Source organism: Histoplasma capsulatum, assembly GCF_000150115.1.
Source record: "Histoplasma capsulatum G186AR genomic scaffold supercont2.2, whole genome shotgun sequence".
Classification (NCBI taxonomy): Eukaryota; Fungi; Ascomycota; class Eurotiomycetes; order Onygenales; family Ajellomycetaceae; genus Histoplasma; species Histoplasma capsulatum.
The window spans coordinates 2,588,296-2,610,338 of record NW_025544802.1 but is presented as its reverse complement, the minus strand read 5'-3'; the positions used below and the strand labels follow the sequence as shown (position 1 = coordinate 2,610,338).

Here is a 22,043-nt window from a genome sequence, read left to right as displayed (position 1 = left end):
GGGGGGGGGGGGGGATAAAAATAGCTTATGCCACGCAAGGCGATCTTTGACTTCCATCCAAAGCCATACGATGCTGTCTCAACATTTTCGCGTTCACTGGATCCAGTTGCTTGATTGATACATTCTGCTACATTTAGTTATCATTGCAAAATCATTCCACCAGGACATCAAGCTCGGCAATATTCCTTGTGGAGAAGGAGGAGAGGAGGGGTGAAGAATGTATAACTATATATATATATCTTATGAGGAATAGGTGGCTACCCTCAGGACTGATCCTTTTTGGCGTGGTGGTAAAGCCTCCCATAGAAGACTGCATTTTTTAAAGAAGGTCCGTTAATTCCACCCATGATTGCCTCGCGGTAACATGACACAAAAGCACAGCATAATAACCATAAAGCTGTCAAAGAGAGAAATGGGAAATTTGAAACCCATTTCATGACAGCTCACAGAGACAAGAGAAAGAAAACACAATAGAATTCCTGAATGCTGTCACTCAAAGGTTAGTTGCAGGATTGCCTCAGAGATTTATATCTATGATAGCATCGCATACAATTCTCTGACCACAATGTTTCTAGTGTGAGATGTGGTCCAGGAGCTCAGCAATACATCACATTCCAACCCGAAGTAGCTTTTGGCCTCCATGGTGTAGAGATGCTTATTTTCACTACTAGTATGTAGTTATGGCAGCCAGTTGTTATATCATCGAAGATGCTGTTTATCACCAAAATTGGGTTGTAGTCTAGTTATGCTCATAAGTGATAGGCATGTAACTCCATCATTGCCATTGAACCCTTTCTGTAGAGTTTCAACCCGGGCACAGCGTCCTGCGGATAACGGTTCAAGCCAGAGGAAAAGCAAAAAGGAAACGGCCCAGCCGGAATCTACCACGCTGCTGGGAACCGGATCCAAACAGGGCACGGCAAAGTCAAAGCAAAAGTCAAAGCAGGCCCGCGAACGGCGGTTCTTGATTCTCGCAGCAAAACTGGGTTTCTTCTCCCTTCATTCTCCTTTGCCGCAGAGTGCGGAACCACAGAAGAGAACGGCGTCCTGTTAGCGTGGAAGAATCCTCGCCGTGTCCCCGTTGGGCCATGCCTGGAGCCGGTTAGCCCGCCGCCACGGCCCCTGGCCCGGCGATTTGCGTGACCACTGCCCACTGTGCCCAAGTGCCCACACTGCCACTGTCCGGCTGCTGTCCTGCCCCTGGCCCTTTACCCCTGCCCCCCTGCCCAACGGTCCTCCGGCTGCTCCCACCCCCCAAGGGTCTCGACGGCTGTCGTTTCTGTCGTTTTTCCTTTTTCTTCCCACTTTCCCGTCTGACTAACCCGCCAACCATCCTGCTCGTCCATCCACGCCCTTTTTTTCCCTCCCATCCAACCCTCCGCCAACTCCTTCTCGCCCGCTCCTCCACACCCAGCTGTCGCACTGCCTTCTGCCATCGTCCGTCTGAAGCGCATAGCCAACTTCCATCGTTGCGCCGTATTTCTCCTGCCCGTTTCACCCCGTTTCCATCCGGAATCCGACCCGGCGCAACCACCAGTGCGTGGCTGCCTGTTTTTGTTTTGTCGCTCGTCCTAATAAATATACCCACAACCACAACAAGCCTCGTCGAACGAGCCCTTTTTATTAAATAAACCGAAAAAAAAAAATATTACAGAAGCACTCCCTAGTGCAATTCAATCAAATATTCTCTTATCAAATTACAAAAGAAAAAAAAAAATTCCACGCGCCTCAAGCTCACCATGCTCCTCCCCTCAGCCCTCTCCTGCGACTCGCGCCAACACAATAATAATCACAACAACCACAACCAATACCAATACCACCCTCAACACCCCCCACGTCCGCGCTCCCTTTTCCCCACTACACCTCCCTCCGCCCACCCCTCCGATGGCCTCAGCTTCATCGCCAGCAACAGTCTCCTGGGCACCTGTCGCACCCTGCAGTCGCTCCTGAACTCCTCGCCTGCCCCTTCGCCCTCTCCGTCGTCACGGCGCGGCGCCGCAAAACTGTCATCTCCGCAACTACAACTGCATCAGCAGCAACGGCTCCAGAGCCCGCTACATGTCGTGCGCCCGTCGCAGCAGCAGCAACAACAGCAGCAGCAGTGTCCTGAAGCCGCGCAGGTGCGGCCGCAGAAGGTCGTGAAGAAGAAGAAGCAGGTGGTGGCGGCGGCGGCGCGGAGGTGCTTTAATAAGCGGCGGAGGGATGTTTACGAAGAGGAGGAGGGGGAGGAGGGTGCTGGTGCTGGTGCTGGTGGTGCTGTTGGAGGGAATGATGGGGATGCGTGGAGGTTTGGGTTTTCGACGCCAAAAAGACGGCGGCGCATGCTATCTGAGGAGGAGGATAGGGACTTACCACTGGGTCTGAGGAGGGCGGATTTTAGAGCATTGGAGGCATGGCGGGAAGAGGAGGAGAAGGGAGATTCGGGTGTGGGTGTGGATGTGGATGTGGATGAGAGTGTGGATGAGAGTGAGAGGCATGGGCCAGTGTCGACACGATTGCGATCGCGATCGCGGTCGCTGTCGCAGGTGCAATCACTCTCGCCAGAAGCAAGTAGACGAAAGTGCACCTGCGCCGTGGATGATGGGGGGTGTGGGTGCCATGCGCGGATCGAGCGACTGTGCGCTGCTACTGACGACGACGACGACGATATCTCAGCTTTCCCCTCTCCTTCCACAACCACAACACCTACTAGTGGTACTACTACGTCTATACATACAACTACAGCCAGCACAACAATTACAGCTCCTCACACGCACCCGCACCCGCACCCTCCCCTCCCCTCCACCGACTGGACAAGCGCCGACGACAAACGACTCGTGGCTCTCGTGCTGGAGAAGCTGAAGCTGTCGAAGCGCGACTGGAACGAGTGCGCGCGCCGCATGGGTAAGGACCACGATAGCGTGGGCCGGCGGTGGCGCGCGCTGGTGGGCGAGGGTAATGTCGGCTTGCGGCGCGGTAGGGGCCGGATGGTGAGGAGGGGTATTCATGAGGGGTGGAGGTGTTGAGTGTGATTTTCGTTTGGGTGGACCATATTTTTTGACTTTCGTGATATGTTTTATTAATTTACCTTTTGTCTTCTTGATCTTTTTCTCCCTTCCCTTTTTTATCTTATTTTTTGATTCCTACAGTTATCTATTGCTGCTCCCACGGCCGCCGCTGTTTTATTTGGCCAACTGAGCCAATTGTTCGTTGCCCGTCGATGCCTTCTGAAACGGGCAATCTTCGGCGGCTTGGAATCTCTGTGTGTGATTTCCTTTTTAGTTTTTGCCAGCGCTTTCATTCCCAATGATGCCATGCAACCACGCATGGCAAGGGCGGACCAGCAGTGCTGTTGTTGTATATATAAGGAGGAGGAAAGTCCTGGAGACGATTCTTTTTTCAACATGCCCTCCCTGATCCCAGAGTCATTGCTTGAGACCATTTCTTCCTTCAGTGTTGCTAGTTGTACAGGTATCAACAGGTTAACAACAATTATCAGCATAGACTCGGCGCGTATTTTTGACTACCGACAATACGTTATTCATGGGTTAGAATGATACCCTAAGCCCGACCAAAAGAGCGTGTTGCTTCGTGGGATGTTGCTTCACCTATTTTGCTATAACCCTAATAACCAGAGCCCATCCACGTGACCTTCAACTGAAGGGGCAAGTGCAGAATGGATCAACGATCGAGTCGTCGACCCCCTGATATTAATATTGGGGATAAATTATGGGGCCGAAGTCCTGCGCGCTGTTTGTGTGCTCTTTTAAAAGGCCCAGCCTGAAAACTATCCTTCGTAACGGATCTTCACCACATACCTTCGCAGCAACCCGCGGAGTTCACCAGAAGATAGTCCCTCAATCAGCCATGCCGCAACACCTGTCTTCAAGCAGTAAGTTCTGCTGTAAAGTCTATGGTGATTTCCCCCGTTTTCCCTTCTTTGTTTTTTAACACGATATAGCAGCATTTGCCTACACAGCCGGTCGATGGCTTCACCTGGACAAACTACAACGCGACGCGCGGTACATTGAATTTAATTTGGATCGCCTATGTGAAAGAGTGCTCTCTCTCTGCCCGTCCGCGACTTCAATCAAAAGCTGTCAGAAGCTGGAGGGAGGGTTCAGTAGGGCATTCATCATCACGACCAACGATGGAAGGCAGGTTGTTGCCAAATTTCCCACGTCTGTTGCTGGTCCAGCCAGATATGTGACGAACTCTGAGGTGGCAACAATTACTTACTGTGAGAAAGAGAATTTCATAACTCCAGTAGTTAGTTGGGTGATGCGTGCTAACCTCTGTCTTCAGTGCGACGACATACTAAAGTCCCAATTCCAGCCATTCTGGATTGGTGTGATGATCCAACGAACCCAATCGGGTCGGCGTACATTATCATGGAACACGCTGGTGGTGTTCAACTGCAGGAAGTATGGGTGGATCTACCTGTGCATGTGAAAGTGAAAATTGTGGGAGCAATTTGCTTCAGTATTCTGCCAATATCTGAACTTGACTTTCCAGCATATGGCAGTTTGTATTTTGCTGACACAGCATTCCTTGATGCTGATTCTATGCAGAGAATTGATACTGATGATCAATTTTGTATTGGACCTCATTGTAGAAGCACTTACTGGGATTGCAATGTTGGAGAACAAAGATACTATGCATTCAAGAAACCGAATAGGGGACCCTGTGAGATGATATCTGTTTCCCAGAAATGGCTTTTCGCTCACTAACTTGGCTTTCCATCAGGGCCCGACCTCTCCTCATATGCCTCTGCGTTGATCGATGTTGGCTTTTCAAGGCTGCCACCAGCTGATCATCCCACCCTCCAGCTGCCGCAAGCATCCTATCAGGGTTCCCTGAACAAACATTTGGAGCTGCTGGATGTTGCTCAGGCCTTGTTTCCCAAGCTGATACAGCACCCCGAAATCCAGTCCAATGCGACACCTACCCTCTTCCATCCAGACTTACATATGAGAAATATTTTTGTGTCCAAAGATGACCCAACCACTGTGACTGGGTTCATTGATTGGCAGTGCACCAGTGTTGAGCCGTCATTCTATTACGCGGACGACGTGCCTGATTTTGCCATGGTTCCCACAGAGGAAACACCGGAGAATGCGACAGAAAGTTTGTGCAGCCAAGCATATGAGGGGGGGTGGGCGCTTCTGGCTCCAAGGCTAGGCGCGACCAGGAAGATCGATGAATCGCTCCTCCGCCCGTTCCGCTACTGCCATCGCACATGGAGAGATGGCTTCGTTCCATTCACCTATGAACTGATGCGGTTAAGAGACAGGTGGAAAGAGATCGGGTTCACCGACGACGACGACTGTCCCATCCCTCCGTTGAGTGAGGAAGATATGCGCCTCTACGAGAAACAGCTGGATGTCTATGAAAAGATACTGCAGCTCAAGCGGGATGTGATTACGACGCTGGGTGTGGAGGAAGATGGCTGGGTGTCTGCGGATCGTTGGGAGGGAGTAAGGCAAGCCCATCGAGATATCTATGAAACCGTCATGGCGAGCATGGAGGATGATCAGGACAGGGAGGAATTGAAAACGTTCTGGCCGTTCGACGACTATCATGTAGGGCAATAGGGCCGAGGTCTCTTGTGTCTACACTAAACTATATGGCTGGAAAAATGTTGGGAAAAAATTTCACTTCATGTCCCGAGCTCTGATATGCTTGGAAATGCAGGCAGGCTGAATTTGTGATATGTGTGGGTTGCTTAACTGAAGCCATGGCGTATCTCACGATTCCCTCTCTCGGCTTACCGGGCACAACGGTGGTCCTTGTTTGTTCCTGTTCATGGGGTTTACAGAATTGGTGCATCGTACTAGTATCCAATCTCTTGCATCGCCAATTCGGAGACTCGCATATATTCGCGCGTGCACAAGTCTGATAGCTAAGGGACACGATAGAGTCCCCGCAGGGCCAGCAGGCGCTGTACGGAAGCATCGCAAGACCCAGCCCGGAGAATTATTCATATGGGAAGGTTTTTTTGCTGGGGTGGAGAAGCAAGATGACAAAAAATATCCACCTCCTCATCTATTGTGTGTTAGTGTTCAATAGCTAGAGCTCAGGGATTGCGAAAGGAGGGTATTGCTATTAGGCGCAGCTTAAGCCAGATGGGCAAAGGAAGAACTCTGAATGTGGGGGATGATGAAGATGAGGAGAGACCAGGAACTTCCTCCATCTTAAAAAGGGGATGTAGGATCTTCATTTTGGGCTGCAGCGCAGGCAGGTATTTTGGGATGTAAGGTGGTAGTAGACCAAATGAACCCTTACCAATCCCTCAAATAAGTCCCCACCTTTTTCCAGAATTTTCTATCCCCATTTTAGCCATTTATTTCAAACATCCTCTTCACGAGGTTGCTGCCACTTATGTATGTTGGCGGTGCTGGGAATCAAACGAGGAGAAATTGTTGGCGCCCCTAGGCTTCCTATTGCGGACTAGCGTCCTGCAGGTCCTACGTGCCCCCCCAACATGGATCCATTACCATGTTCAACCTCTCTTCCATGCTAATGCAACGACGTCCCACAGAAATGGCCCGTGGGACAACAACCACAGCAGGTTCAAGATGCGCGTCCCCATTCTCGGGATGGAAATAACCAGTAGTTACTTGCTTCCATGGGCCGTTTCGTTGGTGAATGGGATTCCCCCCCTTTTCCTTGCCACGTGCTATCCACTTCCGATTTGTGAAGGGTTGACGAACCACCAAGGGCTCCCCCTTTCCCATGGGCTCCGGGCAAATGAATGGGTCATGCCGCTATGGTGTGCGTTTCTGTCAGTCACGCATATGGAGTTGGGCTGTTCTTGTGAACTGGGTGACAAGCAAAAAATAAGCGGCAACTGCATGTATTTACTTTGTGGAAAGGGGCATATCGGCTTCAATGTCAAATTCCGGAGGGGTGGATGGTTATCGACTGCATCGACGCCCCCGGTTAATGCTTCCTGAGCCTCTCGGGCTCATTTTACGCTGTGGGTGAATGGGATCCTTGCTCAGAGAAGGAGGGAATTCGGTCGGCCCAGCCGTCAGCCGGGCATTCCCTCGAAGCTTGAAAGTCACGGCGACGGTCACGGCCTTGGGTAGTAATGAATGGACCTGTCCATATACCTAGGTATATATATGAAGATGATTTATTCTCCCCACCCCTTTTCCTCCTTTTACTTTATTTTTTTCCTCCATCGTGTTTTGCCTCTCCATATCGGCTTCTAGGGGGTAGGTTGCCCTCGAGCACTACAGGCTATCCGTACCTTATGTATCTATTACCTATATCGAGTTTATGCTGACGTGGGAGAGATATTTATTCCACGCTGTCCGTGGATACTATTCTATCGATTTTTCCCCCGTCCCATATTCTATCTCCTATTCTATCATTCTACTATTAACGACGGGCCGTACGATATTTTACTATATTTTACTACATTTTATTATATTTTACTATATTTTATCATGTTCTACAGGGCACCTCATATTTCCTTACCAACCGGGATCCCCTACCTGGCGTCTACGCCATCAGCTGAGACTAGAAGTTCCAGGGCACGCCAAAAATTCACAGACTGTGGCTTTATCTATGGGAGTGGAAATCCCTATTACCGTGTTGTGTGATATGCGTGATATGGGTCGCAAGCCCTTGATTGTGATTGCAGATATTCGAAATGCGTTAGTGGAGAAGGGGCCCCTGGATGAGAAATGATCCAGAAGAAAGCTGTACCCGAAATGCCTGAAAATGCTATAGGATGGCTGCGACCGAATGGCATTGTGCGACAGGGATATTGTCACCGATTTTTGGGCCAATGACTGGCGGGAGGCGGCTCATAAGAGTTCGGCAGACCAAACACATCCCAAGGTACTTGGATATATGGAGATCGACCTGTATATCTGTGGGTGGCGCCGTGGAAACCTGACGGCTCCTTCTACTTCATACCTTTTAATGTGGCCCTACATATCTTGTTTGAAGAAAGTCATCAAACATGAACTGGAATATTCCGTTTTGTTGGTGTTTGGATATTTCGTCGTTTAACCAGCGGGGGCCGGCGCTGGGAATGTCTCCGTCGATTTTATTACGTTCGAACAAGTGAGATCGAAGGTTTGACAATCAAGATTAACACTGGAATAGGTTCCTGCGCGTTTTAAAGAACAAGCTATGGCGTTAGAGGCATTATTCCAGGAGGGTCCAGGGAAGTACGCTGAATTGCTGGCGATGCGGAAGCAATTCGTAAAGGAACTCAGCGCATATTACTGCGATCCAGTAAGTTCGTCGCTTAAGCTCAACAAAGCCGGCCGGAGTGCGTTGGGAAGAGACGGCAAGAGACTTTCATTCCTTATAGGCTAGATGTTGCTGAGAGAGGGTGGAATTTAGGGGTTGGAATGGTATAGATTATAACCATCACAACTGCTGTGATGGGGAATCTAGGCATTCAAGGATTGGAAACCCAGTGATCTCCTCCTTCCCCTCTCTCCCAAGAGGCAGAAAAGGTCTTCAGGTTCCAGCTCAGATTCGGACGAAACAACGAATGGCATAAGGGTGGAAGATTTTCGGGTCGGAGGCCCGTACCCGCGAGTATTGCTGACCCTGCGCTTCTTCAATGCAATGCTCTACTCCAGCATGCCGACCAACCTCAATCTCTACCAGTTTGATGTGTGTCGTTGATGTGTGAAGCGTCTGGCGGACTGACCATCATACAGTGACCTTCTCGTTTCAACACCACGTTCTCGTTCTCATTATACTAATAATAATTTTTTTAAGCAATCGAGGCAACGAGAACGGGGTCCTGCTCACCTTAGCTTGCAATGAATTTGGATTCCAATCAAATGGCCTCTTGGCTTTTACAACAAACATCCTTGTTGATGCCCATGACGACTTTCTGAGAAGTATATTCGTCCCTTTCTTTCATTTCTTTTATATCCATTTGCTAATGTTTTCCTATGTCAGCGATAACCAACTGGCATTACCTTCCTGTTCTGATATCAACCACATTCCAGGATTGGATTGTCAATGCAACGGAAGTTGTACCTAAAATCTCCAGATTGGAGATTTTTGCCTCATCGAACTGAATGACCGAATCCTATTGATAGCTTTCTTTGTCTCGTTCCATCACCAGAACTTTCGATTTGGTGATGAAATTATATACATCCTGCCGTGTTAGGAGAGTTCCTTCAAATTTTTCTGTCGCACATGCTAACGACCGATTCTTCCCATGTGATGTCTCCTGGCATAATGCTGTCACAGGCTCTCGATGCTAACAGTATGGCGATTGATAATGTATCGCAATATACTCCAGAATTTCAGGACCAGGGTCAACTAACTGCAAATGGCCACTTCATGTGCGGAAACGAAATGCCTTCCATCTCACATGATGCTGTACTGCATCTGAAAATACCATAAATCCTAGAATGTCGCACATTTATTGACAGCTGCTTGGGTTTATGCCATAATACATGGGTTGTCAAAGAGTTTCAATGTGGAAGAGAAATGTCAAGTGTGGCGGGCGCGTATCCTTTCGGACTGTCAACGTGGGATGGATGGAATCCGAATCGCTGGTTCGTTACATATATCAATGTTATCCAAACCAAAACTGCGAATCCCGATCTGGTTTTTGCCGTATGGTACGTATATTTCAACATCTCTTTGCCTGCTTTTTTTGTTCTTACTCAGAATTACGTCTACTCACGATGGCTTACTGGGGTAGGCTGATGATATCTTCGGCGAGCTCCTCGGTGTGATGTTCAATATTACTATGAATAGAAATCGTACACCAAATCGCCTCAAGGATCGATATGGTTGCAGTATGCGCACAATAATTTGCGGTATCCGCGGGGAGATCAGCACCTTGCCGAATAAAATGCAGATCGGCGAAATATCATGCCCACCAAAATTGAATCTTCCACCTCTGGGAACGCAGGGCTTCATTTCCGTCAATTAGGTCATCCAAAAGGTTACAATATTTGCCAAAGGCAAAATAATTTCGACAATTAACTCCTCGGCAGGCTATCTGATAGTCAATGTCGGGAACCAAATCACTGTCTTTACTTTATTCCGATTCGTCTCTCCTAGGAGGCAACGAAATGAAGAAGAAGCAAATCCTCCCTCCTGTGTCGCTATTGCCGTTTCGGCTCTATTTCTCCCCTTTCACCTTTCGGGCCAGAAAACAATTTACAGGGTCGTTATATTGACGTCTTTAAACCCATCTCCAGGACTTTCTAGGCAGAGTTTCCGACACAGAAATGTTAAATCATGAAATGAGAAAGTGATCCACAGAAACCCGGAGCAGAGGCCTGTTGTTCTGGCGGACCAAATAGAGGGTGAGAGTCCATCTATTTCGCCTAGGTCCATAAAAAAGCTCTGGAACCTAATCTAACCCTAACTCAACCCTAACCTAACTTAGGATACCCAATTGACTGGCCCATCGACCGTTCCTGCTTAAATCTAGCAGTAACCAGGCTACACAAGCTGACCGAGACCCTCACCTCCGCCACTGAGTACACCGCTAGCGTAAATGATTACGTTGCAGGGTTGCCAGTTACGAAGGTAGAGAGACCATTAGGTCCTAAGGCAAGAAGGAACTTCCGTGCACCTACCACTGATTCGTCGAATCGTAGGCTTACCTGTGTCTTTACCACTGTGTTCTTGCATGGCTGGAACGGCCATAGAGTGCAAAATGGTGTTGGCATCAAAAGCGAGGCCGTGGAGCGGTTGTTATTATCTTCTCCCACCAACAATTCCATCAGGAAATATTGCTATTGAGCTATTACTGATTCGCGTAACAGGAGCCGGAGGCCATGGGCAGGTTGGTCCTGAGAATCTGTTCAGCTCGCGTTTTGTACTGTACATCACATCAGGCAACCAGCTGTCGACAATATTTTCCATCGTCCACACTCTAACTACTTGAAGGCTTTGACGCTTGTTTATTTCACATGGGCGATTAATCACCAATTAATTATCCGGATGCCATGCTAGCCCTTCTGATAAATGAACTCCTGTTAAACGGCACCCAACCTCGCGAGAAATGGCACATCGTTATTATCTATATTCGGTGGGGGAGAGGACTATTCACCCCCTCGCGGAGCAGCGGTTGTGTTTAGTCTGTGATACAGTAGGAGAGAGTCCTCCTGCCTATATGTATGTACGGTGCTAATCCTCTCATACGTGTCCGATAATAACAGCTGATCAAGAATCCCTCTTCTTCCTCATTGTGATCCGTGTCCACTCTATCAGCACTGATGTTTTCACCTTCTGTTATCTTGCTGATGCAGAGGACGTAGTCATGGAGTCAAACTAGGAAAACGAAGAACAGTCGAGAGATAAACGATATAATCACGGATTAGAGCCTGGAAGCTGTGTTCGCTGCTTGAAATCGATTGGGGATGTGCCACTCTGCGTACGCGAAGTTGCGTTCAAAAATTGCAGACGATGCCACAATAACAGATCGCACTGCGATCCCGTAAGTTTATCGAAATGATATCGAAGATTTGGTAACAGAATTAACAGTGGAATAGGTGCCTACTCGGTTTAAAGAACAAGCCATGGCATTGGGGGCCTTGTTTCTAGAAGGTCCAGGAAAATATGCAGAATTGCCGGCAATACACAGCGTGGTCCCGACACCAATGCTCATTCAGATATCATTCAGAATAATTATTTGCCTGAACTCCCTGAGATGCTCATCGCTGCCTCGGTTCACTAGAGCTATCTTAGTTCTCAGAAAAGACTAAAATGCTCTGTTCAGTGATTCTTGCCTGATCCATTTGTTTCTGAGCCCGGACATATGAATGCTTTCTTTCACCAGCCTGGCCAAGTCTTATTTCAGAGACACCACATGCTTCGAGGGTCATGTAGCAAGAACTTCGCGTTCCTGCCACGCTACACTGCTCTCTGTCGTTTCTTTGGCACAAATATTACAAGAAAGCATCTCATAGCGCCCGGTTTCGCGATGTCCGCTGGAGTAGTTGTTAAACAGAAACGCCTATGGATCGTCTTCACACCTTTCAACCCGCTTAGCATTATCTGAGCTGCTCTCATCAGCATCACTGGTGTTCGGCTCGGCTCGCACCGAAAGGGGCGTCGAGGGGTTGGTCTTGTTTACCGGCGTTGGGAAAATACCCAGATTCGTTTTAAGATGGCTGCAATATCGTCTAACTCCCATAAAATCTACTATCTAACTTAACCATGGTGGCAACTTCAGTTAACGGAAATAACACCGGCGGACTCTCCATGGGGTACTCTGGAACTACCAACGATTATGATTAAACCGGGAAACCATGAATGCTGCTTTGACCCAGGCGATACAAGGTCCGATCAATAAATGCATAGCCCATCGGCATGACTTAGTCTGCCTGACATCACTAGCTTCTACCTCATTTCTGGATGAACTGGGGCGAAATACAACAATTGCCTGTCCCGCGGCCATGTTCCGCCTTAGTCTTTGTGTGGGACAAATGACAGGAGGTGTTAGTCACCCCAAAAGCATCGGGCTGATAAACGCATGAAATGGATGAATATCTTAAGCTGCGTTAATTCGTTGGTGCATCGATAAATACACCATCATATAGCCATTCCACAAAAAGATATATATATAAGATTTACCATGTTCAACTATCAGTCTGACACTTGGGTCTAGCAACTGATGGGGCATGGCTGTTAGCCGGGTTCACCGCGATGGACACTATTTTTTCGGCAAGTTCTGGGCGGCTTTGTTTCCTTGACGAACCTGGAGCTCGGTTTTCTTTCCAGCCAGAATAGCCCCAAAGCAAATGGCTACTGTCTATCGTCTCTAGAAATTTATCTTTGCTAATATTTCCCCATCAGACCCAATTTTCGTGGCATTCTAAGGGATAAGATTCATGGCCTTATTAACTTTTTGTGGGGAAAAGTTGTTTTATAATATCAGAAAAGCAAAGCTGGCCGAGGCCCCTAAACAACATACGATTGAACTACTCGAAACCGCCACTGGTCTTATGGCAATGCCTGGCTCGAGGAACAGCCTGCACAGCGATATACAGCAAATGTTTTGAACACTTTTCTATCAGACATGACCGCCTAGCATGGTGAAATAGGGGTAATTTTACCTCGCCTTATCCCGCGAAAAATCGTATTTTAAAACGGCATTGTGGGTGAAAGGTTCTGCATGTTCCTGCAAGTTCCAAGCTGGCAAAAGTTCTTGAACATAACTAGGCCCATTAAGACATCGGTCGCATTCAGAGCTCAAATAAACAAGCACCAATGCCGATTCGGCTACCTCGCCCGTGACCATAATACCAACATCTGAAAAAGGGGGCATAGTCCAAACCGAAAGCTTAGACCTTCCGATTCACTTTCAAAATGCGGAAGTGCTACTGTTAGCCTCCAACAGATCCAGCAAGATTTACTGTCTGCGAGAAGCGTCGATCTCAGACCCTGGAAAAGTGAAGAGCCTCATAGCGAAGGCCTTGAGAGCAACATATCATTGATTACACCACTATTCCATTTGAGTGAGCGTCTGGATGATTTCTGCCATCACATCGGGGATAATGGGTCGTCTACGATGCGCATCTAGTCGGACGGGATGGCTCAATTGTCGGAATATCCGAGAAGCGAATGTCCGTCCCCAAGCGCGGCGTAAAAAGCGTTAGCCAAAACGTCAGATATCACAACACCACGTGCAATCTCGAGCCCTACAGCATATCGGACAAAGTCACCTCAGCTTCTGATGACCTTATCATCGTTTTTACCACCGGGCTCCTGCACAGCGATCACAGAGATACGTCTGCTAAGAGATTGTAAATAATTTCTACTTGCGTTTAGTTGATGTGGATGTTAAATATGCTTTCTTGGTAACTGTTATTGAAAGCTTCGGAAATTTCTCTAGACGGCGTCGATAGCAAGTGATAATCAAGAAGGAACATAAGACGACAGACGGCCATCATCTCAGCCCACAACCAATTGGCTACGGCATTATGTTGCGGTGCTATAACGATGTCTTCTCGCACGCTCCATGCGGCCTTTCCGGTCCTGGGTAGTGCCTATTTATGTTCCCTAAGCTTCCAGAAGAGCTTGTAATGATGGCAGATGGACAATTCCTCCCAGAGAGTATGTCCAAGGCTCTTGCAAGTGGCGTATATCGCCAAACTAAATCAGTTCCTCTCCATCAAACATCTCTTACTACACTGGAACCCACACCAGGAAATCTCCGACACAAACGCTTGAGTGGGCGGATGACGGTTCTAAACATACCCTCTTGAAGGTGTGACAAACCATTGTCATACCAACCGGTCCCAGTGCGATCCAATACGTACAGGCATCGATTTGATTGCAAAGCAGTGGCTAAAGCAGCTAAGAAGATAGGTCCCGGAACGTTTTAAAGACAAGGCGGCTGCGCTAGAGGCGCTATATAACGAAGGCCCTGGTAATATATGGAATTGGAGGCTATGCCTAAGCAATTCGTTAAGGAAATCAATGCATACTATCTTTTCGAATGGAATAAGACGACAGAGATATCCCAACCCTGTCCGGTGGCGTCGTGCCCGAGTCATAGCAGGGAAACGTCCAGCTAAAGGTCGCTGCCTCGGTCCTACGCCTGTTGTGGTTGTGCCTTTTCCTGCCGTTACTGCTGCTGCTCTGTCTGCAGATCTTGTTCAATCCTCGAGCGATCTGAAGCCGCCCAGCAGGAAACAATGAGAAATACACTGTCTACACAACAGTGGTAATGCTTTTTAATAACACTAGATACTGATATGAGAGTAGAGACTATTTATGAGATCTGCTACTATCAGAAATCCAGGAATCTCATTTTCTTCAAGATCATGTTTATGCATCATCTTGTTCAGAAGATTGATGAGAGAAAGCATCACTTCCAGCGTTCTGTTCTTGATACTCTTCAAGTCACAGTGAAAACAACTTTGCTAAACCCAGTCGTGATAATTAGACAGCCCTATATTACAAACATCGGCGTGCCAGGTGAACCGGTGCCATTCGACGCAGCAAGTCGAGGTGGTTTCCAAGTTCACTCCGACTTTTACCTCACAGGAATTTTTATCGATGTTAATTTTCTGCGATGATGTCAGCTCAGGTTGTGTTCTCCGGAATTCAGGGATATGCTCTAGTTGGTCGAACTCTTTACTTAAAATATACAAATTTAAGATACTCAACAGAGGGGATCTACTTTTGACAGAGAGAGTTGCAGAGACAATGATCGGTCCCCTTTTGTTGAATGCATAAACAAATTGCACGACGGGGCCAACTTATGGGCTGGAGGCCGAAGGCCGTACACAGCAAACATGGCTACTCACCATCCACAAAGTCAGGGTGGTTTCAAGGTTTCCACGGCGCGATGTGCCACCGCAGCTCGGTGCTGTGCGCGACCTTGTATGCGCCGCAAAAGTGACCACAATTAGCGCTGTCATCGCTTTTTGGCCAAGTCGAAAGAAGAGTCGGGGCAAGATCGATATCACCATGGCCTGGAGCCTAGTTTTGCGGTATTCAAGGCCCAATCATCCATAGGAACACGAGTTATATATTTAAACCACACTTTTCCAGCCCTAGATCGATGCAACATTTATCTCATCTTTCACAGGGCGTCTTTTGGCTCTTGGTCTATATCCAGTTGCATCCTCTGCAGGTGGGGCATTAAGCTTCTTGATTACCGAAGATGGAGAAGCTTTACTGGCGGCTTCGTCCTGGCTTAGTCGATATTCATTTGTCCGTGGCCAGTAGTATATTGAGGGCGACCTCCACATACAATCATTACTTCGCGTTGTGAACTTGGAAGAAGCTGCAAATGATTTTTAATAACATTGGTTTCTACAGCTGGTTGCAGATCTACACAGGAGGCATAATTCACTCGGCGCTATTTTCAGCCCTTTATTTACAAGTATTAGAAGTCAAACATCTACAATCATGTGGCTGGACCAGAGGCTGTCAGACATAGCCATATCCGTGGAGGTTCCAGGGATATATTCCACAGTGTGCGCTGCCTCAAGTCTATAGGAGACGTTCCTCTCTGCGTGCGCGAGGTGGCATTTAAGAATTGTAAGAGATGTCACACCAATAGGTCTCATTGCGATCCAGTAAGTTTATCGAAGGGATATCGAAGGTTTGACAATAAGATTAACATTGGAATAGGTTCCTGCACGTTTCAAAGAGCAAGCAATGGCGTTAGAGGCGTTATTCCAGGAGGGCCCGGGAAAATACTCTGAATTGCTAGCGATGCGGAAGCAGTTCGTAAAGGAACTCAACATAACAATTTGGATATATTAGTACGGCGTCTTTTCCAGAAAGCCTAAAACAGTGATGCTGGGCCTTGCTGACGACAGTTCCAGGATATTTTGATTCCTGGTGATATTGTTTCAAACACGATGGCGATTAACAGCCCACAGAGTCCTTGCATCTCTGTGGCTCACTTTTGGATATCAGGGACCCAAATATTCGTCTGAGAATCTTATGCCTTGCAAACCGCAAATATCTGTGGCTGAAAAGCACCAACGCCGCACGCACATGCATACATTCCTGGTCTAAGTTTTTCTTCAAATCCGTTCTTAAAGTGATATACATGCTCTCTTTGGATTAGATGACAAAGGACAGCAAATGAATGCCCTTCAAAGCATCTCGCCAATCCTATGTCGAGATTTTCTTTTGTAACTTTTATTCTACTTTTGCGAGGATTATTTTTTCTTTTTCTGCCCCGTCACTGTCGAAGATGACTTTGAAAAACCCATCAATATCAATATATTTTCAAGTATTACTATCGTCTGCTATTGCTCCTGGAAACTGAGTGAGTACCCACGAGCGTTTTTGCCGCAAGATAAAACCATGGCATATCACCGCACACTTATTTGGAATGCGAAGGACGGTATGCATTAAGTTGGGAAAGATTATCGTGTTGTGGGGGACGCTCCGCTGCCAGCGCTTTCAGTTTACAAAAGGACTCTTTAAAACCAGGTGAGAGGCCCCCAGGACAAAGACCAAGGAAAATTAAGAAAAATACGAGTGGACAAACACATCGAATATGTATACACTAAACTTATTAGAAAAATAGCAAGTACAGCGGAAGGCCGGCAGACAAAAGTTGGAATCGAAGTGGAATCATATAGCGGAAGCATTTGACTGCGCTCATGCCGAGTCGTTAACCTCGATCATAAGGGAGAGAAGGGTTTCATCATTGATAGAGCGTCAAAGCTATTGCCGCTTCGCATTGAACCATTTTTTCCGCGTTGAAACGAGAGCTCAGTGGCCATCCTCCAGCTTCCGTTCATTTTGCCAGCTGGACGAGAACAAGTCATGTACAATACATTCCCCCTACCTGCGTCTTGCGGAGAACCCCTTCTGCTTCATTTTCGTCCTCTCGATAGATATTCAAGCAGAATTAATTACACTTCGAATGGCTTTGTGACGCAGTCCCAAAGACATCTCATAGAAGGTAGCAGAGCTCCTAGGTCAAAGTCAAGCTCATGCTCGCTCGCACTAAGTATTCGAAGAAGCACAAGAAGACACCTGCATCCCCACCCAGACAACGAATGGGCTTCTGCTCTTCCACTGGCTAGAGTGCCGTTGCTACCAGTTACTCAATTTACAGTCGTTACGAGCTTTGGGGGGTTTTAAAAAGCCTGTTTCAGAAGAACGATGTCGAGTTATTCTGATATCTTGCCATATTCTAGCCATATATTTGCGCTTGAGAGAAGGCTGACACTCCCTGTAAATTATGTTGGTCTATCTTAAACCTCCTTTAGCATACTACTAGCTATCTGCCTGATTTCAACTCACGTCGAGAGTGAACAAATGGGCCATATCCTGCTTTATCTCAGGTAATAATTCATTGTGCCATTCGAGCGCTCGTCCCTTCAAGCATAAGAGAAGAACATGCAGGATCACACTTTCTCCCTCTCTTGGGTGGCCATAACTCGGGGTGACTTGTGGATGCCACGACATCTACCTCTTCACGTCCTCTGGTCGAAGGCTAAGATTTCCGGTGGCTTAAGCGGCGATTGCCGCAAGGTTCTAGTCTTGGGATGACGACGTTGCAATTTTGCAGCCTTGGGAAGTTGGGGTTGATCGCCCGCGACGCGATCACCCACAATCATTTATCCTCCAGCAAAGCAAGTGTAGATGAGCAAAGACACCCCAGCACTCCAACGGCACGCTAGCTAGGTAGGACAAAATGATATTACTGAATATTTCAAGGACGCCAACTGTCTTAATACAGTTATATCCAAATATCTCAACAATATGGAAATTTATTGTTGGCAACAACACCGTAACAGAAGTGAACGTTTACTACCTATTTGAACGAAAGAAGGCAGACGGGGACCTCCCCAACGCTGCTCGGTGACCTATGTTCTGTTTGTTAAAGACTCATGTATCTCATTTCATTATCATAGAATAATGGAAAATACACACTGCTTCTTCTTTTGTGAACGCTCCCTTCTCTTGTCTCTGTCTTTAAAGCAGCTCCCACCCACATTTCTGTTTCTGAGAACTGGTGACCAATAATGGCATGATTAGCCAGCTCCGCGTGGAATAGCCATCTTCAACACCAGCTTAGTGAGATTCAGGTCTTCTAGAGTATTGATGGTAGGGATAAAAAACATATTTTCACTGGTTCTTCACTACAAATTAGCTCCAGTTGCCTGGATCCCATATTACTATGTAGCTTGCACTTACAGTGGGTAATTTCGATATGGAAATGAGAAATTTTGGAAGAGAAACTATCAGACTCGTGAGGGTATCTTAAAGAAGTTTAAGTATTCGATTTGCTGTATAAGGTTCTAATTTTTTGTTTCAGGTTGTGGATTAATTAGTAAAATAGCAGTGTGAGTCAAATCCAAAGTGGTCATAACAATCATACCAGATGGGACGCCGTAGTGTTAAACTTGTGATTGGGGATACCACCCCGCTATGGTTGTGGGCGATTTTCTCGTGGACGAGATACCATATGTAAAGCTCTTCGAGGCCTTCGAAGGACATGATAAAACGCTCTGATAACACGGTTATGCAGCGCACTTACATCGCCAACGTCGCTCAAGTCATTGATAGAGTCCAAGAAACTTAGGTTTGATAGTACGGTTTAACTAGGTTAGTTGCCCTTTCAAGAAACCACGGACGTCAGCAATGGAGCAACTTGAGAGAATCGAGCTGCTCAGTAAATGGTGCTTGAGCCATCCATCTCCTGGTAGGTAGATTGGAAATAAGCATTGTTTAGTGATAACGAGCGTAGTTTTTGAAAGTATATAGTGGAAAATTGTAAATCTCCAGAGCTCCTTGACGGAGATTTTGAAGTCGCGTATAAGGGGTCAGATGTCTGCGCAGTGGTTTTGAAGCCTGAAACAGATTTCTCAGTGTTGGGAGATGGTTTATCTGCAAAACTTTGATCAGAATACACTCTTCCTTGCCTAGTATAATGTACGAACCTCGCCGATGGCCCGATTAAAAATCCTTAGCGGCAGCTGAAACACGGTCACCAGTTAGCCATGAGGGACTGATCTGGGTGGGGAGGCTGGTTGGAATTTGTGGGTATAAGGCCCTTTTAACTGCTTAACACCTTGGAGATCGTACAAGGTCTGAACAGAAAAGGTGGGACCCGTTCTTCCGATTTCCAGGTGATGTACAATACCCTCTGCATGTACGTGCTCTCGCCTGAATATTTTCGGAACCTCCTTTGTTTTCAGTTAAGAACCGCTAGAGGGTGAAAATGCTCATTGATATTTAAAATATTGGAACCATGGCGGCGGAGTAATTAATATGGAATCGCAATTGTACAGCATGCTCTAATTAACCCAGAAAAATGGCATCAGGAAAGTAGAAGAGAAGGCAGTCACAAGAAAGAAGATATGGCAATACGCTCCTAACAACGCCTGGCATCAAAACGGTTGTAACAAAAATAACGGTCAGGGAGCACTCTGAACACGGTGAAACAGAGCACAAATGATTTCAAAGTATATATATATACACATATATGGTATGCGTATGGTTGTATGCACAATGCGGGATGCAACACATGGAGGGAAGAGTACGAACATATCCAACATCAGTTGGTAGACTGGAACAGGTAGAAGACTCATTTTAAAATCTGTATATTTGGGCAAAGTCACACGCGTTAGCCATTCAACACCCCACAGCAAAAGACAAGAAGGTAAAAGCCCGACCATCCGGGAAATAGGACTCGATCAAAACCATATGTGGGGGCCTTAAATCAACTTACCGGATCTCATAACTCCCTGCCCTGGTCATGTACCTAACCCATTTAACACTACTGTAATTATTTTTTTCGAAGACTTTGAGATACCTCACCAGCAGCCCGCTGCTCGTGAACATAAGCAGACTAAACTCAAGACTCAGCGGCGGCCGACTCCATGCCTTCTGCTGCGTCATGCTTGTCAGCATCGCCTCCGCGGTGAGCACGTACTCACTCTGGCCTGAAAATCGCGCGATCTTCCAGACGATATTATTTTGCTCCGGCTCATACTTCGCGCGTCCCTGACTGGTCCGTTCCGTGATCTTGGCCGTGTTCAGAGGAGTGGGAATGCGAACGATGACGTTAGTCGCGAATAGCTTCGAGCCATAGTTGGCCTTTATGGCAATGCTGTATTCGACCTTTGTAGTGCCGATCTCACGCACGATCGGATGGATTTTGAATGGCAGATTGACGTTTTCCGTTGCCCGGTAGCGCATAAGTTCAAATTCTCCGTCTGGGGGAACGAAGGAAATAATGCGATCAGCGTCGAAACGCCCAAGCTTCACGCACTGGTGGAACTGGCAGTCCTCCAGAGTAACACTACCTGCTGCTGCCCGTGTGGCTCTCGTTCTTCCATCCGATCGTCCGGCGGCGTCATTGTTATCCAAGAGCAGCCTGTCATTCAAGCCAAATTTACACTCAGGCATACCCGAGAGATACGCTCGCATAACTATCTGGCCATTCACGTCGGCACGTAGGACTGTTCCGGTAGCCGACATGAGCAAGTTGACATCCTCAATAACATCGACAAATGCCTCGTTCTTCCTGTATTTGATATCTGATCGCCGCCACGAGAGGGCACCCGTAGCCTGCATTGTAATTTTACTAGAATCTGAGGGCGAGTTTGCAATGGATGATTTGACACCTTCCGTCGTGATGTACATTTTAAGAGTATCCGTTTCGGTGTTCTGAGGGTATCCAAAGTCAAGTATTTCTGTTGGTTGTTAATATCAAAATACAAACAACAAATCAGCGAAAGCTCCAGCAAAAGTAATTGAGCAGCAAACGACCCTATGCATATATTACTGACTCACCGTCTAACAGCTCATAAACAAGCACAAAATTATTCTTCACGGCCTCCTCATCAAACTTCCCAAAATATCCCCTCCCCAACAACACTAGCCGATACAGAAACTCAAACACCAGCGCCGCATTCGCATTGCTCCTCGTCACCGCAACCAGGTATATATTCTCATGTTTAACATGGCTGAATGTCGTCGATCCCAGTGTTAGAATGGGTGAGCGAACCTGCGCGTTGGAAATGACCTGGATGCGGAATACGTCTGCCAGACGGGGCCGGCAGTCATTGCGAAAGGCGCGATAAATGAGGTTTTCGCCCTTCTGGTTGAAGATGAGCACGCCGGACAGCATGTTTGTAGATATGGAGGCGCCTGCGGACTTCTCACGAAAGGGGCATAGTTGGGTGGACGGTTGATTGGCGAGTTTGCGGGTTGATGGTGGTTCATGGTCGACTGATTGATGCGAAGGCAATATTACGATATCGTAAAGTTTCGGTAACTAACGGCTGATGTCTGTATCTACGCTGTATGAAATTGCAGAACCAAATATTACACTCATCGATGTATTTTCATTCAGTCAATATGAATTGAATAGATAAAAAACTCTCCCTTAGTAAATCTAAGAAAATAGTAAATGATGAAAAGAATTAGCTGTTTGCCACTTAAAGCCGTGCGACCAACATACGCATCGCTCAAATCTACTTCTATCCCTGATACAATAACCAACTGTGTTACATTTCTTAAGAATCTACCCTGCTATCGTATTACGCTTCATGAACGCCTGTCATTTGGATGAGAGCGGCCAGGCATTGTGAATATCATCAATAGCAAGAGCGAATCAG

General features: G+C 47.2%; 8 protein-coding genes across 8 annotated transcripts; 5 read left to right on the top strand and 3 right to left on the bottom strand.

Moving 5' to 3' along the window:
* Nucleotides 1–27: 27 nt before the first annotated feature.
* Nucleotides 28–1,143, top strand: HCBG_02075 (uncharacterized protein; the record flags this gene model as incomplete). The annotated part of the gene is made up of 4 exons (XM_045429124.1): nt 28–91; nt 475–499; nt 576–670; nt 848–1,143. The coding sequence occupies 4 exons, from the start codon at nt 28–30 to the stop codon at nt 1,141–1,143; spliced, it is 480 nt and encodes a 159-aa protein (XP_045290910.1).
* A 596-nt stretch (nt 1,144–1,739) lies between these two features.
* On the top strand, nt 1,740–3,005 carry HCBG_02074 (uncharacterized protein; the record flags this gene model as incomplete). The annotated part of the gene is made up of 1 exon (XM_045429123.1): nt 1,740–3,005. One exon carries the CDS (start codon nt 1,740–1,742, stop codon nt 3,003–3,005), a length of 1,266 nt encoding a protein of 421 aa, XP_045290909.1.
* An 841-nt stretch (nt 3,006–3,846) lies between these two features.
* Nucleotides 3,847–6,022, top strand: HCBG_02073 (uncharacterized protein; the record flags this gene model as incomplete). Its single annotated transcript, XM_045429122.1, has 4 exons — nt 3,847–3,871; nt 3,941–4,219; nt 4,285–4,665; nt 4,726–6,022. 4 exons carry the CDS (start codon nt 3,847–3,849, stop codon nt 5,571–5,573), a joined length of 1,533 nt encoding a protein of 510 aa, XP_045290908.1.
* A 1,651-nt stretch (nt 6,023–7,673) lies between these two features.
* HCBG_02072 (uncharacterized protein) lies at nt 7,674–9,038 on the top strand (the record flags this gene model as incomplete). Its single annotated transcript, XM_045429121.1, has 5 exons — nt 7,674–7,742; nt 8,101–8,232; nt 8,398–8,615; nt 8,731–8,855; nt 8,917–9,038. 5 exons carry the CDS (start codon nt 7,674–7,676, stop codon nt 9,036–9,038), a joined length of 666 nt encoding a protein of 221 aa, XP_045290907.1.
* An 808-nt stretch (nt 9,039–9,846) lies between these two features.
* Nucleotides 9,847–10,873, top strand: HCBG_02071 (uncharacterized protein; the record flags this gene model as incomplete). The annotated part of the gene is made up of 3 exons (XM_045429120.1): nt 9,847–9,919; nt 10,370–10,579; nt 10,752–10,873. The coding sequence occupies 3 exons, from the start codon at nt 9,847–9,849 to the stop codon at nt 10,871–10,873; spliced, it is 405 nt and encodes a 134-aa protein (XP_045290906.1).
* A 3,536-nt stretch (nt 10,874–14,409) lies between these two features.
* HCBG_02070 (uncharacterized protein) lies at nt 14,410–15,359 on the bottom strand (the record flags this gene model as incomplete). The annotated part of the gene is made up of 3 exons (XM_045429119.1): nt 14,410–14,646; nt 14,901–15,005; nt 15,246–15,359. The coding sequence occupies 3 exons, from the start codon at nt 15,357–15,359 to the stop codon at nt 14,410–14,412; spliced, it is 456 nt and encodes a 151-aa protein (XP_045290905.1).
* Nucleotides 15,360–17,321: 1,962 nt separating this feature from the next.
* On the bottom strand, nt 17,322–18,032 carry HCBG_02069 (uncharacterized protein; the record flags this gene model as incomplete). The annotated part of the gene is made up of 3 exons (XM_045429118.1): nt 17,322–17,491; nt 17,526–17,644; nt 17,893–18,032. 3 exons carry the CDS (start codon nt 18,030–18,032, stop codon nt 17,322–17,324), a joined length of 429 nt encoding a protein of 142 aa, XP_045290904.1.
* Nucleotides 18,033–19,631: 1,599 nt separating this feature from the next.
* Nucleotides 19,632–21,553, bottom strand: HCBG_02068 (AP-2 complex subunit mu-1; the record flags this gene model as incomplete). The annotated part of the gene is made up of 3 exons (XM_045429117.1): nt 19,632–20,017; nt 20,150–21,116; nt 21,217–21,553. 3 exons carry the CDS (start codon nt 21,551–21,553, stop codon nt 20,011–20,013), a joined length of 1,311 nt encoding a protein of 436 aa, XP_045290903.1.
* Between the last annotated feature and the right edge of the window lie 490 nt (nt 21,554–22,043).